The 24170-nt window shown below is 41.1% G+C and overlaps 1 protein-coding gene across 21 annotated transcripts in view; it reads right to left on the bottom strand.

Annotated features, from left to right (window-relative positions):
- macf1a (microtubule actin crosslinking factor 1a) overlaps positions 1–24170 on the bottom strand; it is a 590515-nt gene that overhangs the window by 52381 nt on the left and 513964 nt on the right. For all 21 annotated transcript variants that reach the window (XM_072247359.1, XM_072247356.1, XM_072247358.1 and 18 more), the window contains 13 exons: positions 22282–22513; positions 20925–21151; positions 19772–19894; positions 18918–19019; positions 18726–18827; positions 17370–17543; positions 15522–15677; positions 12631–12828; positions 12057–12185; positions 8304–8474; positions 7673–7828; positions 6327–6533; positions 4110–4229 (listed from right to left, as the gene is read on the bottom strand). In XM_072247359.1, the coding sequence (XP_072103460.1) occupies positions 4110–4229; positions 6327–6533; positions 7673–7828; positions 8304–8474; positions 12057–12185; positions 12631–12828; positions 15522–15677; positions 17370–17543; positions 18726–18827; positions 18918–19019; positions 19772–19894; positions 20925–21151; positions 22282–22513 (2097 nt within the window). The remainder of the gene's footprint in view (positions 1–4109; positions 4230–6326; positions 6534–7672; positions 7829–8303; positions 8475–12056; positions 12186–12630; positions 12829–15521; positions 15678–17369; positions 17544–18725; positions 18828–18917; positions 19020–19771; positions 19895–20924; positions 21152–22281; positions 22514–24170) is intronic.

The following is a 24170-nucleotide window of genomic DNA, read 5'->3' on the forward strand; positions in this document are numbered from 1 at the left end:
GGAAACCATGTTGACTTTGGCCTACTTTATCATGTGTCTCCAATTAACTTGAAACCTCATCCTTCATAATGGACTCCAACATTTCCCAACCACTGAGGTCAGTGTATAATTTCCTCTCATGTGCCTCCCTCCCTTCTTAAAGAGTGCAGTGACATTTGCAATTTTCTAGTCCTCTGGAACCATTTCAGAATCTAATGATTCTGGGAAGATCATTCCTAATACCGCCACAATCTCTTCAGATCCCAGTCAGTCTGAGTTGGCAGTGACATCTCAAGCTCCATCACACTGCGCACTGGTGCCCCCCCCCCCACCCCCAGGGCTGGGTGCTGAGCCCATTGCTGGTCATGCTGCTGACTCACAGCTACCCTGCCAGATCCCCCTCAAACCACAAAATCAATTTCGCTGATGGTACAACAGTGGTTGGCTTCATCAGCGACCATGATAAGTTGGCAGACAGACAGGAGGTAGGGAGGCTCATCAAATGATGTGAGTCTCGCACATGGACAAGACAAAAGAGTTAACTGTGGACTTCAGGAAGGTCCACTGCACATCAATGACACTGCTATGGAGAGACTGAACAGCACCAAGTTCCTTGGTGTGCACAAAACAGACAATCTAATCTGGACCCACAACACGTCCTTGTAGTCAAGAAGGCACAGCAGGTTCTACACTTTCCAAGGAGACCGAGGCATGCAAGGATCCCTGCCCCCATTCTAACAACTTTCTACAGGACCACCATCGAGTGTGTCCTGACTGACTACATCATTGCGTAGCACAGATGCTGCAAGAGGATCACTGAGGTCTCTCCCCCACTCTCCCAACCAATTTGTGACATTTGTTAGGGGTGTTGTGTACAGACAGCCCGAAGCTTTGTGGAAGATCCCACAATTTCTTTGACCCACTACTGTCAGGAAGGAGGTGTGGAAGCATTAGGACTAGGACTGTCAGACTGGGTAATAGCTTCTTCCCTCAGGCTGTGAGACTAATGAATATCCTGCCACCACCGAGGTGTTTACCTTTTAACGAACTGTTTACCTGTGCTGCTCACTGCATGCATTTTTAATTATATTTTATTAAATTACTTACGGTACTATTTCGTTTCATGTGCTAACTTTTGTGGGTGTACTGTGGTCTGGAGGAACTTTGTTTCATTTCGTTGTATACATGTACAGTCAGATGACAATAAACTTGACCATTTTATTGGGTGGGGACACATTTCTGTGGGATTAATTGTGCTGACATCTTTTTGCATAGGACAGTAGAGTGCATAGATTGTATACTTTCCAGCAGATCATGATGTCGATTGGCACGTGACAGTGATAGACTCCAGTACTGTCATTTTGAATTCAGATCTGCACCCAATGCTCTCTCAATTTCACAGGCATTCAGCAGCAAAAGACTCACCCACCAGTCATATTTACGTGGAAACATCAATGATTCATAAGTTGACTACTGGTGATTTCTTTTAATTTGTGTTAAGATTCATAGAGTTTGGTGCTCTCTACAAGGTCTTTAGGTGCTCATGTCTGCAAAGAGCAAAGGCTTCTGCAAAAACTAAATGTTTACTACAGAAATCAGTTCAACAGTTCACATGCACGAAAGACCAAAGAACTGATGGTGGACTTCAGGGAGGGAACACACACCAGTCCTCATTGATCAGAAGTGGAAAGAGTGAGCAATCTCAAAGTCCCAGGTATCAGCATCTCTTGAGATCTAATCTGGACCCAACATAGCATTGCAGCTACAAAGAAGGCATGACGGCAACTATATTCTATTAGGAGTTTGAGGAGATTTGGTATGTTACCAAAGACACTCACAAATTTCTACAGATGTACTGTGGAGAGCATTCTAACTGGTTGCATCAACATCCGGTATGGGGGGAGGAGGGGGTGCTACTGCATAGTGTCGAAATAAGCTGCAGGGAATTATAGTCAGCTCCACCATGGGCATTAGCCTCCATGGTATCCAGGTCATCTTCAAGGAGCAATGCCTCGGTGGGGGGGGGGGGAGAGGGGTCCATCATTAAGGACCCCCATCACCCAGTCATGCCTTGTTCTCATTGCTACCATCAGAAAGGAAGCACAGAAACATGAAGGCACACACTCAATGATTTAGGAATACCTTTTTTTTCTCTGCCATTCGATTTCCGAATGGACATTGAACTATGAACATGACCTCACTACCTAAGATTTTTTTTATTTAAAGAGTCGTGGATGCCTGGAATGCACTGCCTGGTATGGTGGTGGAGGCAAATACATTACAAGTTTTTAAGAGCTGTTTAGATAACCACATGACTATGAGGAAGATGGAGGGATATGGATATTGTGTAGGTAGGAGAGGTTAGTTTTGGGGGGCTTTTTAAAAATTTACTTTTTTGCTGGTGTCGCACAACATTGTGGGCCAAAGGGCCTGCTCCTGAGCTGTAATGTTCTATGTTCCATGAAATCTGCCACCTACTAATGTTACCAATGTAAACACAGAGCAAGCAAAGGATTGCACTGCTATACTGGCTGGATGATGAAGGCATTTGAGTTTTTATCCACTCAGCAATTTACCATTCACTGGTATGCAAGGTTTGGCAACATTTATTTCTCTGTCACCAGCGATCACCATTGACAGCAATCCCAACACTTCATCTCTGGGCGAGCTAAAGTGCACCTTCTGGATGATTTGAACCTCTTGCTTGCATTAGTACAGTTTTCAGACACATTTCAAAATGAAAAAGATCAGAAGTTAGATTATACCAGAATTTTACTACACGCTGATTCGTTCATTGAAGCATACAAGCTGGGCACATTCAACATCTGCAAGTCTGAAGAAGTCTACCCAACTGCTCCACGCTCCCCCCCCCCCCCCCCGCCTGCAACCCACGACTATACAGTACTACTACCAACAATAAAGATTCATGGTTAGAATCTGGAAATCTCTTGGGAGTTATCTCTCAGTGAAGTAAGATACCAACAGTGAGGTTCACCATTGCTTTCAATGTAGCAGTGTGGCACTCGGTCAATAGGAAAAGATGTGTAAAGACCTCAGACCCTGCACTAAACTCAGTCTGATAAGCAGCAGCCATCCCTGCCCTCTAAAGTGCTCCGGCACCTGAATACGAACAAAATAATATTTGTGTTCCCTCTCAGACCAACCTCCCCGCCACTGAATCTCCAGTTCACTCCGATGGCTCCATGAGACAGCCAGGTCAACCGCAATCCTGACGTTATCTGACAAAGCAGACACTGCACACCATGCTCCATTCAGGAAGAATTAAAGATGAGACACTTCGAAGTCTACATGAGAACATGCTATTTCCCAGCAACTCTTTAGATTCCAGGTGTAAGACTGTCTAAAATAGAGAAGGAGCATTTGAGATGGTACTGAATATCTTGAGCCTTGCATAAATGAAAGAAGGGACAACCATCTCACAAACTATTGATCCATCTGCCTCACTAGGCACCTCTGTTCAACTTGTGGAAGAGGCCATGGATCCAATAATAGCTTCATCAGTCACCCTAGAACCCACAAAACCAAAGCAGAAGCAAGTGACCCACTCCTCCGAGCTTCAGTCTGAGATGATGTTGGTAAGTATTAGTACATAAACGATGTTCTTTTGTTTCTGTTTCCTTTTTAAATTTTGCTTTTGTTACTCAGGTTGATACTAATTTTCTGCAATTTTCTCCAATTGTTGGGTACTGTGTGACTGAAACACTCAAAAATCAAATGACTCTCAAGCTCATTTAGGCATTCACAAATGAAGCAGAGTTCATAATGTCACAAGGACCTTAATATTCTTGAAGAAATGGCAAAAAAAAAATTCGCAAGGGCTCCTACACCTCATTGTTAGTCGGTGACTCATCCCACAGTGAGAATGTTTGAACATCAAGCTGCTGGATTGGATTCTACTGCACTGGACTGATGGCACAAACGCCCTCGCCTCAGATTAGGAAATCAAAATGGTTACTTTAGTTAAGAGATGTTCATGAGGTGAAGTTGTTCATGGGAAAGGACATCAAAGTTATTCATCCTCTTCACCAGTGATAGGAATAACGAAGGAGGCTGTAATTTGATTCATAAAACAAACTCAATCTGCTCTTATGGAACAACCGATTTCTTACCTTGTGCTTTGTAAGCTGCAGTTTGATCTTATCTGGGTCATTGGAGATTTCAAGGTCCGTATCCAGATTGTTTTCCGCTTCCTCCAGCCAGTCGATCAGCTTTTTCCATGCTTCATAGAACTGGGGTTAACACAAAATATTCTGGACTAAACTCACTTGGATCAAAATCAAATGTACATTTCATGACTTTCAGTTAGAAATACAGAGTGCATACTGCAGATGAGAGAAATACTTTCAAATATAACCAACAGTCATCGTGGACTGCAATAGGTAACATTCTTCAGTGTATCTAATTAATGGGGTTAAATGCTGATATATTTGGAAGTTACAGGTAGATTTGTTCAATATCCAAATGGTACTATATATGTAGCACAAGATATAATTAAAATAAACAAAATGTATCTCAGTAAAATCAAGCACTCCATCTCCTTGAGGTGTCAGTCATAGCATCTACGCTGAATCCACTGCATTATAGCATATGAACAGAAGTTCAGTGCTTCCAAGAAACTATGATCCTCTTGCACATCTTCAGAATAATTTCTAAATGTAACATCATTATTGAATGCTTTTTTCCCCCCTATTAGAATTCTATATCTTTAAATACAGTTGTGGTTTCTACTTTGAACGAGAGCTATTCTTCGAGTACCCAATACCAGGGACTGCACACAACAATTTTTCTTTTTGAAAATGACCATTTTTGCTTGCTTCCCAGATTGACAGAATGGGCAAAAAGCTAGTTACCATGGTATACTGGGACAACAGACTGTTGGTCGTGACTGAAAACCTAAAGGAATTAAAGATTTTAGCCAAAAGATGGAAGGAAAGCATTTCCAATTCCACCACAAAATCAGTGAAATAAGCTGAAATTACATGAATAAAACGTATAATTAAATTACACTGCTTTTAAGAAACCTTTAAACACACTCTTCATAGAATTACTAAACTAATAATGTTTCAAATGTTTTGGTATGTTAACCGTGCAGACATCTAGATGAGATCATTTGTTTCTGCCTGTGGAATACATGGGCTTATTCCAACCAATCTGTTGTTCCAAATTCTCAGTTTCTGAATAGTCTAGAAAGTAACAAGTGTGCTTAGGACATTATAATAAGTTCAAAAAAGGCAGTGTTGGACTAAATCTGAATAAGCACAAGATGTAGTAAAATGGAAGTAGTACTGAGACTTAAATCATACTTAAATATATTCTGATAGTAAATACACAGAAAATGATCTGTGGACCTTTTAAATTACTTTAGTATGTGTCACAATAGCTTAAACAGTTCTGTTATCCGAGCAGCTTCAGGGGAACCAGAGAGTTTTTTGTTGCAAAGCTGTGAGCACATTGGAGAATATTAATCAAACCATAAACAAGAGAAAATTTGCAGATGCTGATAATCTGGCCAACACACACAAAATGCTAGAGGAACTGTACTTTTTTTTTCCCCTCCATAGATGCTGCCTGGCCTGCTGAGTTCCTCCAGCATTTTGTGTGTGCTGCTTGGAGAATACTAAGCTATCCTGGGTGAGTCAATGTGTGGAACCAAGGCAGAAACATCTCAGATCTCAGCAATGGTGGCAATGGCAATCGTTATTGTCCTAGGGTACCCAGGTGAACACAGCAACTCTCTATGTTCAACTCTTCTACCACAGCTGCTCTCAACTGCTAACATCAACCCCCAGATATGTGCCACCATAGGGAACTGCAAACTGATCAAACACATTCATGCCGTACTTCACCCATTGCTACAGTCAATTTGTTCAATCTGCCCACTTCTCACAGAACCCTCTACAGCAGGCGCTCCCCAACCTGGAGTCTACAGACCCCTCAGTTAATGGTAGGGGCCCATGGTATTAAAAAGTTTGGGATCCCCTGCTCTACCGAATATGCTACTATGCTACTTAAAAAGAACATTTTCTTAACAAGCTTATCAATTTTAAAAAAGATTAAACAGTACAATGAATAGCGCAGCCAAAATTTAATACTGGAGCTTTCACACTAACCCATGACTCAATTTACACATTATCCTCGGATTAAATGTAGCGTCTGATCAGATTGAATTGAAAAACTAGAAGACCATTGGTGTATCTGCTTCTATGCAATGATTACATGTAAACGTTAACACTGTTTTTGTCTCTAAATAGTTAACCAACAAACCTTCCCCCATGCAGTTTTGGTAAAGGGCAAAGTGAAAAGCTAGACTCTTTGATATTGTATACCTGCTTTGCACGCTTTCTGGCCTCATCGAGCGCCCTTCCTCTCTCAACAGAGCGCTGCACCACTTTCTCCCAGCGTGATTGCACACTAAACAGAAGATTCTTTATCAGGACCACATCCTGTTTCTGGCTGAGGAACTTCAGCTGATTTCCAGTTTTATCCAGGTCAATGATTTGATCCCGATGAGAATTCACTTCATTGGCAAAAATCTGGAAAACAGTAGCAGATATTAGCTAAACAAGAACCAATAAATTAAAACTAATCTCCATTGCTTTGCCCTTTAGGTGAAGTTCTTTCCATTCTCAGGTCACATTACAGCTCAGGTAGGAGGCAGCGATGATGCAAGCCATTCATCATTACTGTTGTGTAACTATCGCATGTTCCTCACTGTGGAACAGACACCCGTGTTTCCAGAATATACATCTGAGATTGAAAATTAAGGAATCGAGTTCTTGATGACTAAGACTTTGCTTAACTATATATTATTTTTATTAAAGAATTGCATTCTTAAATGTAAGCGAAGTTCTTCCCAAAAATTCCTACATTATGTAAATGCTTATTACAGTTATCATCCATTTTTATTTACAGACTGCTCGCTACTAACTCAATCAGAAGGCCCTGAAGTTAGATATTTTCCAATTGTCAATCAATTGTACTGAATTGCTAGAAGCTTACTGACTGATTGGGGAGGACAGCCATCTTGATCCTGTACTCAATATCAACGAGCCACCTGATTCCCAGTGGAGGCCACTGACACGTCAGTAACCTGAGCTTTGGACAAACTTTATGTATGCCAAGGGGTTCCCAGGCTCTTTCATGCCATGGACCAATACCATTAAGCAAGGGGTCCATAGACCCCAGGATGGGAACCCCTGGTGTATGTGTTCACAACACCCATGAGTCACACAGATCTGATCCCCAGCAATGGAGCCCACACCCACTTCCAGCAGTGAGAAATCGTTCTATCACCAGACCTGGATTTGAACAGGCAGCCCAGTCCCATTATCTAGGAACTGCTCCACTACTATTCCCTGTATCGTGTGGCCACCTGCCTCCAGGCATTCAATTCATTCTTCTTCCCATGCTCAAGGTGGTCAAATCATGGTCATTCCTAAATCAAAGACCATTTTCACTACTCACAATATCCTGTTCTGCATTATCGAGTCAGTAACAGTCCTCAAGATCAGTGCACCCACCACCTTCCTATACAAGGAACTGAGATGAAAGTGTCTTGCTATCCCTTATTTCCTTGAGTGAGGCGATTGCTGTGACCACCCTTCAGAACTCCACAGGTAGGTTTGTCAGCACAGGTTCCCTTCGCACCAAATGTAACGCAGAACTTTAATACCTTGTGTTCATCCATCTGGAAGAGGACAGTATCGAGTATAAGACTAGGAGGAGCAGCAATGTTCAGGTTCTGCTCTGCCTGCGTAAGCCAGTTAATGAAATCCTGTAAAGAATTCTGGAATTCTGTTGCGAGATTGAGAGCCTCTTCCAGCTTGGTCTGAAATAGGAAAAACAGGACAAGTTCAGTAAAATCCTTAAGTATTACCGAGAAAAAAATTAATACACCTGGAGTGAACACAGCCTTTATGGCAAGGACTTCACACACCAGGCTGAAACTATGGAGAATTCCCCTTTTCCCAGACAAATGGACACTGCTAATGCTGCTGGCACACTTGACAGAACCAGCTTCAAGATCAGGGTACGATTCCCGCTGCCGTCTGTAAGGAGTTTATATGCTCTCCCCGTGACTGCGTGGGTTTCCTCCAGGTGCCCCTATTTCCTCCCACAGTCCGAAGACGTATGGTTAGTGTTAGTGAGCTGCGGGCATGTTACATTGGGGCTAGAAGCACGGCGATACTTGCAGGCTGCCCCCAGCACAATCCCCGCTGATTTGATCTGACGCAAATGACGCATTTCACTGTACAGTTCAACGTACCTGGGACAAATAAAGCTAATCTTATATCTTATCGTACCTTCCTTTCCTCCATCTTAGTGCTCATCGATTGCCATTTCTGTTCTAATAAGGCCACACACTGTTCAACATTGGATCCTGAGGCGTCATCACGGCTACTCAGCAACAGTCGACCTTTATCGTGCAAGTTCTTGTACGTTTCCTCATGAGCACGGAATTCCCCATAAAGGTCCTACAGAAGTAGAGGGGATTATTTCTGTGAAATTATGGCAGCTAAAATGTTACTTCTATCATCCTAATCACAAACTAGCTCCCCTGAGGTTCTACCTTGGTTATTTTAATATTTTGGGTGGCGGGGTGGAGAAACGTGTCTGCCAAAGGAGGTGTAAGGTGCTCCTTCCCTTCGCCAGCCTGCAGGTCACCCTTGGGCAAGGTGTAGCACCTGCTTAGCCCCCCCCCCGTTCAGGGTCACCTGAAGCCATGGGAGCAGGAGGTGGAAGGTCATATGAGCAGCTGGTGCATATCACAAACTCCTGGTTACGCGACCACAGACGCCCGACAACCTCTGAAGAGTACTGATAATGGCTGGGGTCACCCGTCACGTAAAGGCACTGCCTAGTAGAAGATAATGGCAAACCACTTCTGCAGAAAAGATTGCCAACTGTCATGGTCATGGGACCATGATCACCCATGTCATACAACATGGCTCATAATGATGACGTCACACAACACGGCACATAATGATGATGAATTTAATATTTATTATAGAAAGGACCATGCGAAAATGTGTACTTTGTGAAATGACTATATAGCTTATTTATGGCAGAATTTTGTATGCTGCCTGACCTGCTGAGTGCCTCAAGTATTTTGTGTGCTTAGTTTTGAATCATGAATATGGTTACTTCAGTACAAAGTTCTAATGTAGGGGAAAGACATGAGAAAACACAAAATGCTGGACAAACTCAGATGTCAAGCAGCATCTATGGAATTGACCCTGTCAGAGTTCTAATAAGAGTTGCAGATCTAAAACATTGACTGTTTTTTCTTCCACATATGCTGCTTGACCTGCTGAGACTTTATAGCATTGTAGCATTGTTTTAGTTTCAGAGTTCCAACGTAGGCATTTATTAAATTTTATAATTTGAACCTTATAACTCATTAAAGTTGTAACTCATATAACTCATTAAAATGTAAATATTCAAATGCCTAAGAGAACCTACAAACTACTCCTTAATGTCTCTGAATGAAATACCATTATCCTCTATTTTATTTATATAATACCAGGATACATTTCATACAAAGGCATAAACTGATTACACTACACAATTTCAACCTAAAAATCATTGATTGATATCGTGCATTCATTTGGTATATGTTTACAAGCTTTTGATTTTGTTATACGAGTCCTTGACTTAGGAATTAATCAAGATCCAAAGCCAGCACGGGAGTGTAGTGGTTCGCACAACGCCTTACAGCAGGGGTCCCCAACTGTTTTTGCACTGCGAACTGGTTTAATACTGACAATATTCTTCAATATTCTTGGGGACCAGCCAACTGGGGGGGGGGGGGGGAGAAGAGTGTTCAAGTAGGGTTAAACTCACCTCAACATGTCTTTTACAGTTAGGATTGCCAACTTTCTCACTCCCAAATAAAGGTCAAAAGTAGCAATCAAATACGGGACACTTGTGTTTACCCCGAGAAAGACTACCATGACCATGAAGCCTTGCGTGGGCTCCTGTGTGCGCATGCGCATACGTGCCGATTTTTTCCACAAATTGGTTTTGGCTTAATCTTCCCGACTACACTGTACATTCGTTATTTCTACTTTATATAGGCTGTGTATTTATCATGTCATTCCTGCTTTTACTATATGTTAGTGTTGTTTTAGGTTTTATGTATTATTTGGTAGGTTATTAAATTTTTCCCATATAAATTAATGGTAATTGCTTCTTTGCTTTACGCCATTTCGGCACAAAAGGTTTCATAGGAATGCTCTACCTTAGCGGAGGAAATACAGGACAAGGGTGGTCCCATATGGGACAAGCCAATTTAGCCCAATATACAGGATGTCCCAGCAAATACGGAACAGTTGGCAACCCTATGTTCAAGTTCAACAGTGCGTGACAGGGAATGAGGAAAGGTGCAGCTGACTCATATCGTTTCTTCGCACATGCCTTGCGGCCCGGTGCTTGGGGACCGCTGCCTTACAGTACAGGCGACACAGGTTCAATTCCCGCCGCTGTCTGTAAGGAGTTTGTACGTTCTCCCCGTGGCCGTGTGGGTTTCCTCCAGGTGCTCCAGTTACCTCCCACAGTCCAAAGACGTACCGGTTGGTAGGTTAATTGGTCATTGTGCATCGTCCCATGATTAAGCTAGGGTTAAATTGGGGGATTGCTGGGCAGTACAGCTCAAAGGGCCAGAAGGGCCTACTCCCCACTGTATCTCAAAAAATAAAACTAAATAAACTCAATGCAACTCGTAAAAATACTATACTATAACTTGCATCGGCAAGTTTGCGGCGCTGGAGGTTCATGGCAGGAAGAGAGTCTCTCTTCCTTCTACCGTCTGTGTGAGATGATGGGACTTTCGAGAGACTTTGAGACTTTTTTTTTTACCATGCCCATGGTCTGTTCTTTATCAAATTACGGTATTGCTTCGCACTGTTGTAACTATATGTTATAATTATGTGGTTTTTGTCAGTTTTTTTTTGTCTTGGTTTGTCTTGTGTTTCTGTGATATCATTCTGAGGAACGTTGTATCATTTCTTAATACATGCATTACTAAATGACAATAAAATAGGACTGCTTGTCCTCATAATCTAATAAGAACACTAAGCTAAAAGATAATAGAATGACTGTACCACAATTTCTTCAAAAGTTAACAACATAAAAGGGGTAGAAGAAATCTATCAGCACTGTTTTCAAATACTTCACTCAGACCTTTTGCAAGTATTGGTTAGGATGCTGCTTAAGGGACAGCGCTGTAAATGGCAGATTTACCACAAACCAGAATTACATTATTCGATCTCTGCGAAGGTCCAGTCTTTCAGGAATATAAAAAAAATTCTATACTTGATACGCAGAGGGTACCAAAAATTTGAAACACACTTCCAGAAATTACAGTAAGCCAAACATTAATTTTAAATGTAAATTTGATAACCGAAGGACAAAGGGGGAAAGGCAAATTGTGTTATGCCACCAACGAGTCAAGATTTCAATGTACGACAGAAATTACTCAAAAGACTAAACAAGCCTAATTCTGCTTCTGCGCTCCATCCTCTTTTCTGCCTTCATTTTGATCCTCCCTTTTGTAAATGGGAACTACAAAGAATGCACCGCAGCCTACTAGAATGACATTTCAGCTTGGAGTTGGATTGGAAATGCAGGATAAAACACCATGATTTACTCAAAACAAAACTGACAGCATTGAAACTCTTTCAGATTACACTTTCAGAGTACCCTCTTTATGTGAAAGGTGAAAGATTTAGGGGAACCTGACGGGGGAACTTCTTCACTCAGAGGGTGGTGAGAGTGTGGAACGAGCTGCACGTGGGTTCAACTTCAATACTTAAGGGAAATTTGGATAAGTACAAGTATGAAAGACTATGGTCTGGGTCCAAGTCGACAGGACTAGGCAGAATAGTAGCTCGGCATGGACTACTTCAGAAGCAGCTGCTCTGTGCTGTTGTGCTCAATGACTCTACATTTGGATGCCTTAAATGAGAAAGTGTAATCAAGTTCCACCACATTAAAACTTACAGCGACTCCACTTCAATCAATGTTTTGACTGTCAAGTTGAAAGGTAAAATCATTACCAAGTGTGCATTGAGCTGTTCCCGAGCCGTCTCAGGTAAACCTCCAGTTGATTTTGACACTGCCAATTGATTCTCAACCCGACTCAGCCATTGCAAGAAGTCTTCAATCTCACTATGAAATCCTTCAGCCTGTGAAATAAGAGCCGAAGAAAAATATAATTGGTAACGATTGTTAATGTTTATTTTATCAGAAAAAAAATCCCCCCGATATTGACAAGGGATTATCTATTGTTTAAATTCAGTTTAAGCATTAAACTCTTTTTAATGACTAGATAAATCATAAGCAATGCCATGTCAGAACTTGTCAAGTTTAAAAGTTTTATCCCCCATCCACTGGTATCCTCTTTCTAGCATTCTCCTGCTCTGTGCAGCACGGTAGCATAGCGTTCAATGTAACATTGTTACAGCACCAGTGTTCAATGATCAGGGTTCACGAGCTGCTGCAACACATCCTCGGACTGTGTTGGTCATGGATGCATTGGACGCCATTTCACTGCACGCTTCGATGTACCTGTGACAAATACAGCTAATCTTTACCAAGCTCCATCCTCACATCTTCCCCCTCGCTGCTTACCTGCTGCAGGGCAGCCTCCAGTTGCTGCTCTCTCCCTTCAGTTTTCCTGAGCAGGTTCTGCCAACTCTGATTCAGGGTGTCTAGTCGATGCTTTAGGTTATTGGCATCCTCCCCTGCACTTGATTCCAGAAGTTCATTACCAGCTTTATTAACAGTGTCAACTGTTGATTTATGTGCAAGGACGTCATTTTTCAGGACCTAAGGAAAAATTAATGTTCTAGTTACTAAAATATTCCTGTCCAATTCAACTGGATATTAACAAATCTATATATACATTAAGGATCAATGATCATCTTTATATGCCACACATATTTACATGTGTTTGGAAATTATTGTGGCATGTTGGTGCTACATGCAACAAAAAAACATTCAACAATTTTACAGAATAAAGATTTAGATAAAATTAAAGTTAGAATTACAAATATGGAATAAAATGTGCATAAATACCAGCATGTGTTTACAATGTAAATAGCAGTGTAACAAATAGTTTGAAGTGTTTACAGAGCAGTGCCGTGACTGAGGTTATAGATAGAGGGGGGTGTAGAGGTCTAATGAGAATGGTTGATCAGATTAACTGCCTGTGGGAAGACACTTTTAAGATGACATGAAGTTTTTTGTTTTATTAGCCCTGCAGCACCTGCCAGAGAGGCGCTTCTGGAAAAGGCAGTTAGATGCGTGGGCAACGTCGTAACGATTTTTCCCGCCGGCTTTGTTCTGGACACATACAAGTCCTGCAGTGATGGTCAACTGAAGTCAATGGCCCTTTCTGCTGTCCTGCCAGATCACGGCAGTTTTCATATGTTGTGAGAGGATGCTGCACTGAACCAGGCAGTAACGGCTGACTGACCTTTATGATGGCAGTGTAGACACATATTAGGAAATAAGACTCACTTTAGGAAATAAGTAACAGATCTCATGAGGAAAAAAGTGGAGAATAACTCGTGCTCCCTCATCACTCAATGTTCCACTGCCACCTCTACCAAATCACAATCCAAGACAAACTGTTGTCTTTTACTACTAACATTTTATCCTTCAACATATTGTTTAAACTTCAACCACATAATTGAACACCAGAAAGCCAAATTCAGTATAATTGGCTCTGTTAACTTACACAGAGCCTCCCCTTACTGTCCTTAATTTGAACTTCAGAATACCCTCCAATTCTTCAACTCATAGCCATAGAAAACTACAGTCGATAAACAGGCTCTTCAGCCCATCTAGTCTGCGCTGAACCATTTAAACTGCCTAGTCCCATCGACCTGCACCCAGACCATAGCCCTCCGTACCCCTACTATCCATGTACCTATCCAAACTTCTCTTAAACGTTGAAATCGAGCTCGCATGCAACACTTGCACTGGCAGCCTTTTCCACACTCGCACGACTCTCTGTACGAAGAAGTTTCCCTTCATGTTCACCTTTCACCCTTAACCCATGACCTCTAGTTGCAGTCCCCACCCAACCTCAGTCGAAAAAGCCTGCGTGCATTATAAGCAAACAGATCTTCAACTGCCATGAACACTTTCCTGCTCTTCAGCTCATGTCTTAAAATCTCTAAAAAAGTCAATTTGCCCTTTAGTAATTTTGACACTGTACATGATCAGCTGCCTGCTACTTGCTGAGCACTGTTCCCTCTCAGTCACGCAGGAACTGAAATGCTCCCGCCTACATAGCCTTTGTTGCTGTGCAGCTGGAAATTTCTTTTATATAATGTCCTATTAAAGTGTCGCGCAGTTTTCAGGCTGTGTAAAATTGTCCTACCCAGAGCAATGGTTGGTCTGCGCAGCTGTAAATAAAAATTTAGAGGGAATGCTGTTGTTGAGTGGACATGATGGCAACGCTGAGCTTTTACAGCTTTATAAACTTTCACAAGACACAAATAAAAACTAACATACTGTCTTTATTTAATGATAACAGCTAATAAGAACTGTCATATATTCCATCAGGGTGGCGGAGTAGAGATACCTCTCAATCAAAGGAGGTGTAAGGCACTCCTTCACCCCGCTAGCCTGCAGGTCACCCTTGGATAAGGTGTAGCACCTGCTTAGCCACACCCCCGCACCCCGATTAGGGTCACGTGAAGCCACGGGATCAGGTGGTGGACGGTCATATGAGCAGCTGGTGCAGATCCCAAGTCCTGGTTATGTGACCACTGATGCTAGACAACCTCTTAAGAGTATTGATAATGGCTGGGTCACCTGTCTCGTAAAAATGCTGCTCAGAAGGAGACAATGGTTCTAGAAAAAAATTAGAAGTGTCATTTTTGACCCACCTATTAAATTTGATGAGACTTGGAGACCATTTATTCAATACTTCAACATGACGTAATTTGACCCTTGCCAAATCTATTTTGTGATTTCAATATACGGGGAGAGGAGCGGAAGTGGCGACACTACTGGTTCTATCTGAGGAATCATAATAGCCCTTGCTTTCCTTTTTCTTTTCCTTAGTTTTCTTTTAGTTTGAGTAGATTAGTTTTTTTTTTAGGAGATTTTTTTTCTTTTTCTGTTTTTTTAATGATATTTTTGTATTTTATGTATACTCTTTATATATTTTATTGTTAATCTGTGTGATTTTGGGATGTTTACCTGACTGTAAACTTAATAATAATTATTATCAATTAATACAACCCCAATTGCTCTGTACTTACTTTTTGTAATGTGTTTGATATTGAAACTAATAAAAAAATTGAAAAAGAAAAAAGGAGGCAATGGCAAACCACTTCTGTAGAAAAAAATTCCATGGACTACCATGGTCATGGAAAGACCATGATCGCCCATGTCATACAACACGGCCCATAACAAACAAACAATATACTCCATCAACTGTGATAACATCATGGCTATTTTGCAAGCAGGTAATTCACTTGGTATAAGGAATATATTGCAATTACGTGATGTTTTGCCAGTTCAATCTCTATGGCCTTTGGGTCTCCAGTGATTGGTCTTTGTCCATCCAGGAGCTCCTCTGTATGGTTCAACCAGGTCATAAGTTCAGCCAGTGCATGTTGAAACTGACCCAGTGCCAACAGTGCACCCTCCACTTTGTGCTGCGGAGTAAAAGTGAGCTCAGTCATTCAGAATTCATAAATGGGCAGAACAAATACTTAATCACTTTCCTGAAATACCTGGGACATATAATGTATTTATCAGAGTAAGGGAAAAAAAACTGAGTACTGATTATTCAAATGTATTTTCAAATGTTCATCAGCCAAGCCAATATATTTTGCATTAACAAGGCATGGGCCAATGTTTATGGCACCAATCACAGTGATTGAGAAGTGACAACCTGGCACATATACTTAACACTGCCCCCCTCCCCAATCCACCCACATTTTCCTTTCATCTATCAGCCGCCAGCTTGCACTCCTCCCCCGCCCACCTTCCATTTGCTGGTTTCTTCTCCCTTCCTTTCCAGTCCTGGTGAAGGGTCTCGGACTGAAACATCAAATACTTATCCCTCTCCACAGATGCTACCCAACCTGCTGAGTTCCTCCGGCATTTTAAGTGTGCTGCTCTGGATTTCCAGCATTTGCAGAACCCCTTGTGTTTATGACACGCATTTGACTATGTTCAATTTTTGGCAATTGCACTGAGCGAGAAAAGTAACCTTGCAGCAGCAGCTCACTTACTCCTCATTTCCTATTTGTAAGCACTTAGGATGATAATTTGAGATCAGTAATGAAGCAATAGATCGACTACTGATCTCAAAGATCCCCACACAGATCTATCCACCTACATGTGTGATGAGAACTTCCTCTTTTCTGAGCACCAGTTCAAGGTGATCCTTGACTTCCAGCAGCTATGTTGTTGCTGACCTGATTCAAGTGCCAATCAAGCTAAAATTTCCCCAAGCTGCAAGCTAACAAAAAGCTCATTTTTACAATTAATATTTTAAAAAAGAAAACTTATTATAAAAAGCTTGTAATCTGAAGCACTTAAGGAAACAACACACATTTAAAAATCCATTTTTAGAGCCACAGAGTTTGCCAAACAATAATTATTGATTAATAAGCCATCAGAACCCATTTAGTTCTCACTTTCAGCTGCTTCTGGCAAACAGTACTGCAGCAGTAAAGCCAGGATCAACAGGCTGTGGGACAGCTTCTTTCTACAAGCCAGTTGATATGTCTACGTCGCGACGGAGTCACGATACAAAGACTTTTACTCCCTCACTTTGTGGGACGGATGTAAGATTTAAATAAATTAAAATTCAAGTAAATGTAAGATTTCTGTATTATAGCCTTCTCCTTCAAAATTATCCCAAATTTACTCCAGGTCTGGCTAGTTCACTTGATTGCATTAAAAAGCCACAGAAGAGCACTTAGCTTTGAAGAGACAGTGACTTTGAGATTTTCTTTATAGACAATAAATGTGCAAAGCCATCATTGCCTGTGCAAAATCCGCCCATTCCCTCAGAATACCAGCTGTTGATCAAAACTATCAGGAAGCATCAGAAAAAGAGAAAAATGCATCTCTTCAAACTGCTTCATAATTATTTGATAAAGTACTTTACAAGATTGAACTTTGTCAGTTTGATGTTTTATTTAATATCATCAAAATTCATAATTTCTCCTCCAAGATACAAAAACTTTGTATGTGAGCAACTAAACCACGGGACAAGTGCCACTGACCACTTCCTTTCAAATATTCTTTCCTAGATACCAGAGTTTTGTGGCTTGTATGATGGCAATGCATGTAGATGATCAATACATGAAAAACAGTGCCTGGGGATTTTGTACCTGTCTGTTAATGATCTTCTCTCCCAGATCTTCCCAGAGATGCTGGAGTTCGTTGAGTGGCTGTTGAATTATGTCTTGGTCAGTCTCATCTGAGGCTTTCTTCAGTAGGAGCTCCCCCTGGTGGTTAAGTTTTTCCATCTCTATTTGCTGCTGGTACACCTCCATTTTAAATTCCTATGGCATGCACACACAGTGGGAACATTACATGACATGCAGAGTAGCAAATTCATTTCATGCACAAATCTTAAAATCATAGTGATTAGATTCCTTTCCTACTTTTCTTCCACAGATGTTTTCCCTTATTCTTTCTTAAGTTGCTGGATACAGATGTACTGTGGAGAGCATTCTAACTGGCTGCATTACCATACAGTATTCGGGGGTGGGTGGTGGTGGCTACTGCACAGAATTGAAATAAGCTGCAGAGAGTTGTAAACTTAGTCAGCTCCATCACGGCCACTAGCCCCTGTAGTATCCAGGACAACTTCAAGGAGCGATGCCTCAAAGGGTGGCGTCCATCATTCGGGACCCCCATCACCCAGGTCATGCCTTGTTCTCACTGCTACCATCCAGGAGGAGGTACAGAAGCCAGAAGGCACACACTCAGCAATTCAGGAACAACTTCTTCCCCACTCCTCCACCATCAGATTTCTGAATGGACTACCTCACCAGTTTTTTTATTTCTACTTTGCACTCCTTATTTAACTATTTAATACATATATATTCTTACTGCATTTCATGTTTTTTTTCTATTATATATTGCATTGTACTGCTGCAGTAGAGACAACAAATTTCACAACATATGCCGGTGATATTAAACCTGACTCTGATAAAAGTTGGTCACTCCGTGGTAACCCGAACAAAGCCTTAAGAGCCCAAAGTCATACCATCCGTTCTAGCTCACAGATCTGTAAAAGCCACTGAAGTGAAGGAACTAGCCTTGTGAGCCTGACTCTATTCTTGTTGGCACTTTCTTCTTTAACACAATCAATAATAATGACATTGCTACTTCCTAAGGGAAGTAGGCCAAAATCAGCACAGTCCTGGCTCCTCATGTTTCAACCATTCAGAGCTAAATAATTAAATCTTTTAACAAGTTATCTTTATGGAGTAAAGATATATATAAATGGAGTACTCATTTCAAATCAAAACTATTACAAAATAGTTGAAGAAATCAAAGGAAAAATATCAGCTGTTTATTCCCTTACACAGATCTACCTTATGAGACCCTCCGGCATTTTGTGCTTGTCACAGAGGAAAAGCAGAAGTGCTGAGATATTATAATTTTATCTTTTCATGCTTTTTTTAAAAAAAAGATTTGGGCTTGTTCAGCAAGATCCTGTTGCAAGATTTACCCACCTTCATTTCGTTTATTTGCTGCTTGACAGTGCTGATATCTGTGCCAACTGGAGACATTTCACCCAGTTTTATTACTGTGTTATCCAGCCAGTCAAACATTGCCTAAGAAGTCACAACAAGCAAATTAGGAACCATCGCCGATATTAATACCATATTTGCAAACGATTAGATTTTATGCAAAGCATCCCTTACTTGCAGTGCATCTTGGTATTGGACAGCTGCTTGCATGGCTTCTTCCAGTCTGTCCATTCGCTCCTTCCAGGTTTTGTTCAGGTTATCCCAGGTATTATTGAGCTAGAAACGGTAAATGAAACAATAAGAATGGCAACACCATTCAGGCGCTTTTAATGCAGACAAACGTTCTAACATGCACTAAACTGTGGAAAGAGATAATCAGCCAGATGACCACATCTTTATACTTTATTGTCGCCAAACAATTGGTACTAGAACGTACAATCATCACATCGATATTTGATTCTGTGCTTCACACTCCCTGGATTACAAATATTAAATAACATAAATATTAAAAATAGTTAACACTAGTAAATATTAAAAATTTAAATTATAAATCATAAATAGAAAATAGAAAAATGGGAAGTAAGGTAGTGCAAAGAACTGAGAGGCAGGTCCGGATATTTAGAGGGTACGGCCCAGATCCGGGTCAGGATCCGTTCAGCAGTCTTATCACAGTTGGAAAGAAGCTGTTCCCAAATCTGGCCGTACGAGTCTTCAAGCTCCTGAACCTTCTCCCAGAGGGAAGAAGGACGAAAAGTCTGTTGGCTGGGTGGGTCGTGTCCTTGATTATGCTGTTAGCACTGCTCCGACAGCGTGCGGTCAAAGAGCAAGGTCTAAGGACCATATTAATGAATGGCAGAATTGGGGCAATCACTTTTTCTTTCTATCCTATCTATCCCTCTATCTATTCAATTGTTGAAATAATGACCCTTCCTTCCTTAACATGCTTTTTTAAAATATAAAGCTGGTTTCAATACATTTAAGATCATATATTACCACTTAATTACTTATTATTTCTATTAACATTTTACCTCATCAATACTTTTTTTCACTTCAGGTTTTTCCAGTTCTCCACAGGCAAAGATGAGGTCTGCTCCCAAGATTCGCACAAATTCCAGTTCCTCGTGAAGTCCATCTGTCTCCTCTTTGATTGTCTGAAATAAGCAGGTATTCACAAAATCATCGGTAAATCTCAGTCTTACCCACACTATTATTCATCAATTGATTTACGTGATATAAATAAGACAAATATGTTAAATGACAGGTGGAATTCAATCCACAAAAGGCAAAGCACAGGGTTAATGAATCCCAAGGTCACCCTGCTCCTCCGCTCTTAGCAGTGTGGAGAGACAGGGCCAGCTTGGGATTCACATTCATAGATGCCTCTGAGATTCTGCACAAGTTGACAGGAAGGTTAAGGCGGCATACGGTGTGTTTTGGCCTTTATTAGTCGGGGGATTGAGTTCAAGAGCCACAAGGTAACGCTACAGCTCTATAAAACGCTGGTGAGACCACACTTAGAATATTGCATTCAGCTCTGGCCGCCTCATTACAGGAAGGATGAGGAGGCAGAGATTTACCAGGATGCTGCCTGGATAAGAGAGCATGTCTTCTGTGGTTAGTGTGACCAAGCTAGGGCTTTTTCCTCTTCGGAAAGGAGGAGGATGGGAGGTGATTGATAGAGCCATTCATTGAGTGGACCGCCAGAGACTTTCCACAGGGCAGAAATCACTAATATAAGGGGGAATGATTTCAGGGTGTTGGGAGGAAAGTATAAGGAGGTTGTCAGAAGGAGTTTTTTTTTGCAACACACATAGTGGTGGGTTTATTAGTTTTTTAAGGATTTTGGAGGAAAGTATCGGGGGAATGTCAGAGGCAGGTTTTTACACACAGAGAATGGAAGGTGCATAAAACACACTGCCAGGGTGGTAGTAGAGGCAAGATACATCAGGGGCATTTAGGAGACTCTGGGACAGTCACATGGATGAAAGAAAAATGCAGGGCGATGTGGGAGGGAAGGGTTAGATTGATCTTGGAGTAGGTTAAAGGGCTGGCATAACATCCTGGGCTGAAGGTCCTGTACTGTTCAATGTTCTAAATAAATAGATGGAACATGCTCGATATAGTTAATCAAAGTTCATATAACAAAACTGTACTGTGTAGTTTTCTGCACTTGAACCATACCTCTGCAGCCTCCTGTTGTTGTTTAATGATTGAAGGATCGATACCGGGACTCTCCAGGTCGCGAACTATTTCCTGTGTGTCCTTAATGGTAGTCATCAGGGCAGCCATATCATACCAGAACTTCTCAGCGAGGTCAAGTACATCGAGAAGCTTAGTATCCCTCTCCTCACCTCGGGCTTTGATATCTTCCCAGTAAAATACCATTTCATTCAACTTGTCCTGAATGGCTAATGTTATAAGTGGGGGAAAAAATTAGAATTTTTAAGGAGGCATTTCTGCATGCAGGGGTAACTACATTATACAACGAAACTTTAAAAAAACAATTCTAACAACTGAGATAAAAATTGAAATTGCTGTAAGAGTCAAGAGGGAGGCAAGGCAGAATCTGCCTATGTCAGCAGTGTTTCCTTTCCACAGGTGTTGTCTGATCTGCTGAGTGCTTCCTACTTTTATTCTGGATTTCTAGCATTGGCAGTTTTTAACATTTTACACCTAACAACTGGTAATTGTTTGCTAAAGCTGATTTTGCAGAAACAAGACAAGTCACTTGTCAACTGAACGGACGTAAAACTGTTAATCTGCCACACTTGGAAACTTGGTGGCCCTGGATTGGAAGATTTTCTGGACCATTGGACTGATAATTCAATTAATACTCCTGCACACATTTAACTTACGTTTCTTAAACAAAAAAATGCGACACAGTAGCACAATAAGTGAACCCAATATGCCTAAAGGAAATGCAGGGATCAGGGCCATACAAAGGGGACATGGGAACCCTAGGGGGGACTCTTTTGGTTTCATTACAGCTGTGTTTAGTGAATTACTAGCAAAGAATTGCCTTTGCATATTTGCACTGCCCCTTGGGATCATCCATGGATCTATGCTTGGTCCCACCCTGGTCTTCTTTCTCACGTCCTTTCCCAACATTATTTGAACACAAAGTCAATTTCAGCATGTATGCTAATGATGTTCAAATGACCTCATCACCGGTTCCAATAAGTGGTTATCCAGAGATGACCGTGCTGACAGTTCCTTCAACTAAACATCATGAAGACCTAAGTTAATGCTTCGAACTTTGATTACAAATTCTGTTCACACTCACTACAGTCGGCCTCAAATGGAACCAGACTGTCTGAAAACTCGGGTCTTGTGGAAAAACTCTATGATAAAGTACCTTCAACATATGCAGAACAGATTAGAGGAATTTGGACCCAATATTCCCAAGGACATTATAATTTGAAATCTAGGAGCTAGGTCATTTATTCACATCAGGTAAGTGATATATGGAGTAACTGCAAAGTTAACAAACATGCAATTTATACACACACACATCTGGAAATAAAAGTTCATTCAATACCTTTAGCAGCAGGATCCTCCTCTGCTCCAGATGACCTACTGATCAGCTCCTCTCCGCGGCGTTTAAGAGCTTCAAAAGATGGTTGGAGTTTCTCGAGTTCCATTGCAATGTTTTTATTCTCGCTGATGTGCTCTCGGATCTTCTCAACCTCAGCCGGTATTGAAGGAGGCATCCGCACCCGGTCAGCAATGTGCCCCAGGGACTCCAGCATTGGGTCAATCTTATCGTGAAACTACACAAACCAAAAAATACAAGTTGCTGGTGTTGCCTCAAGATTTTCCCAGAACTGCCATTTATTTTAAAAAGGGTCTAATTCCTAGTTAAGCATTAAACAGTCTCATTTTATATTGCATTGTCAGAGAAAAAAAATACACAAGCAGATTGTGTGGGTAAATTCTGGCAGCTCTGCAAGACCTTTCCCCATAAGCTGCAGCAAGTGTAGGATTTGTGAAAACACATAAGTGAACATAGACGTGCTGAGACGACTGGCACTTATTCATCAGGGAATCTTTATGCTCCGTGGCCTGACCCCTGACCCACTGCCAGAACAGCCTCGGCTATTTTTTGAGAAGACACAAACAGCTGCAAGGGACTGAGTTCAATTAATTGTTTTGGAACAGCTTAAGTGCAGTTAACTCTTCAGATTCCTTCTATATTTTCATTAATTTTTAAGAGAACGAACAGCTTTGAAATTTTCTTGCCAACGCTTTTGTTCATACACATTAGCCGGTTGTCAATTTGTTTTTACCCTCGTGGGAAGAGCCATCCCAAGTGTTGGGATTTATGCCAGGGAGGTTTTCTGTTGATGCCGGATTCACCTGCAGCCAGCAAGTTGCCCTCAGCAGATCTGCACAAGGGCAGTGCCTCGTAATTAGTCAGCATTATGTAGCTGGCATATTGTTATCTACTAAGACTGGGCCAACAGAGATATAATCTGCATTGACATTATAATATGTAATTGAAAAATTTTAGAGACCACCTTTCCTGGAGAAGAATACTTCTATAGGACTCTAATTTATATATGTGCTTGATTGAACTAGTCAAAAACTAAATAAACCTGTTGGATCAAACCATCTGATTTAAAGCAAGGGATACTGGAGCAGGGCACATAAAAGGCTGGAGCAACTCAGCAGAAGAGTAGCATCTATGGAGGGGAATAAACAGTCGATGTTTCTGGTTGATGATAAAGTGTCTCGGCCCAAAACACTGACTATCGTCTAAGAAGTGCTGGATCTTTTCTCGCTTAACACTAAAAATGTACAAATTTAAAACTAGGGAATTGATTCCCAAATGTTGCCTGTCACTTTAAAAGATCCTTTCTATGTATTGATATTCTAAGAGCAACAGGGCAAGCAATCGATACTCCCCGGTTGACCCAATTATAGCCAATAAGGGAACCATAAAAGGACTTTTAAATGCATATACTATTTTGAACAAAAATTTAGCTCAGGGAAAAAAAAAGTCTGTGTTTTTAATAGCTCAGCCTTGAAATATTTTCTTTCACCCTGAAATCCAGGTTCAAATTAAATCCATATGTTTGGAAGAAGATTTTACTTTCTCATACCACTAAGGAGATCCCAACTTAAATCAATCTGAGTAGACATTACAAACAGACAAGAGTCCAGAACCCAACAATAATTAGGCAATCACACCTCAAAAGTCAATGAGCGTGATATGTGAAAATGAAACCTCTATTCTATTTCTCAGAGGGCTTTGTTGAAGTGTTATTGAGAGAGGCATTTCCAACTAATCTGGCACTCCAACAAAAATATAAAGACTTAAATAGTCTAGATAATGATTTTTTAAAAATTACTGAATATTAAAATCAATAGACATTAATTTTAATGAGAATGACCCTTCTTGAACTCAGTGCTACAGAAGAAATAACT

This window comes from Mobula birostris, chromosome 30 (genome assembly GCF_030028105.1).
Source record: "Mobula birostris isolate sMobBir1 chromosome 30, sMobBir1.hap1, whole genome shotgun sequence".
In the NCBI taxonomy this organism is placed as follows: Eukaryota; Metazoa; Chordata; class Chondrichthyes; order Myliobatiformes; family Myliobatidae; genus Mobula; species Mobula birostris.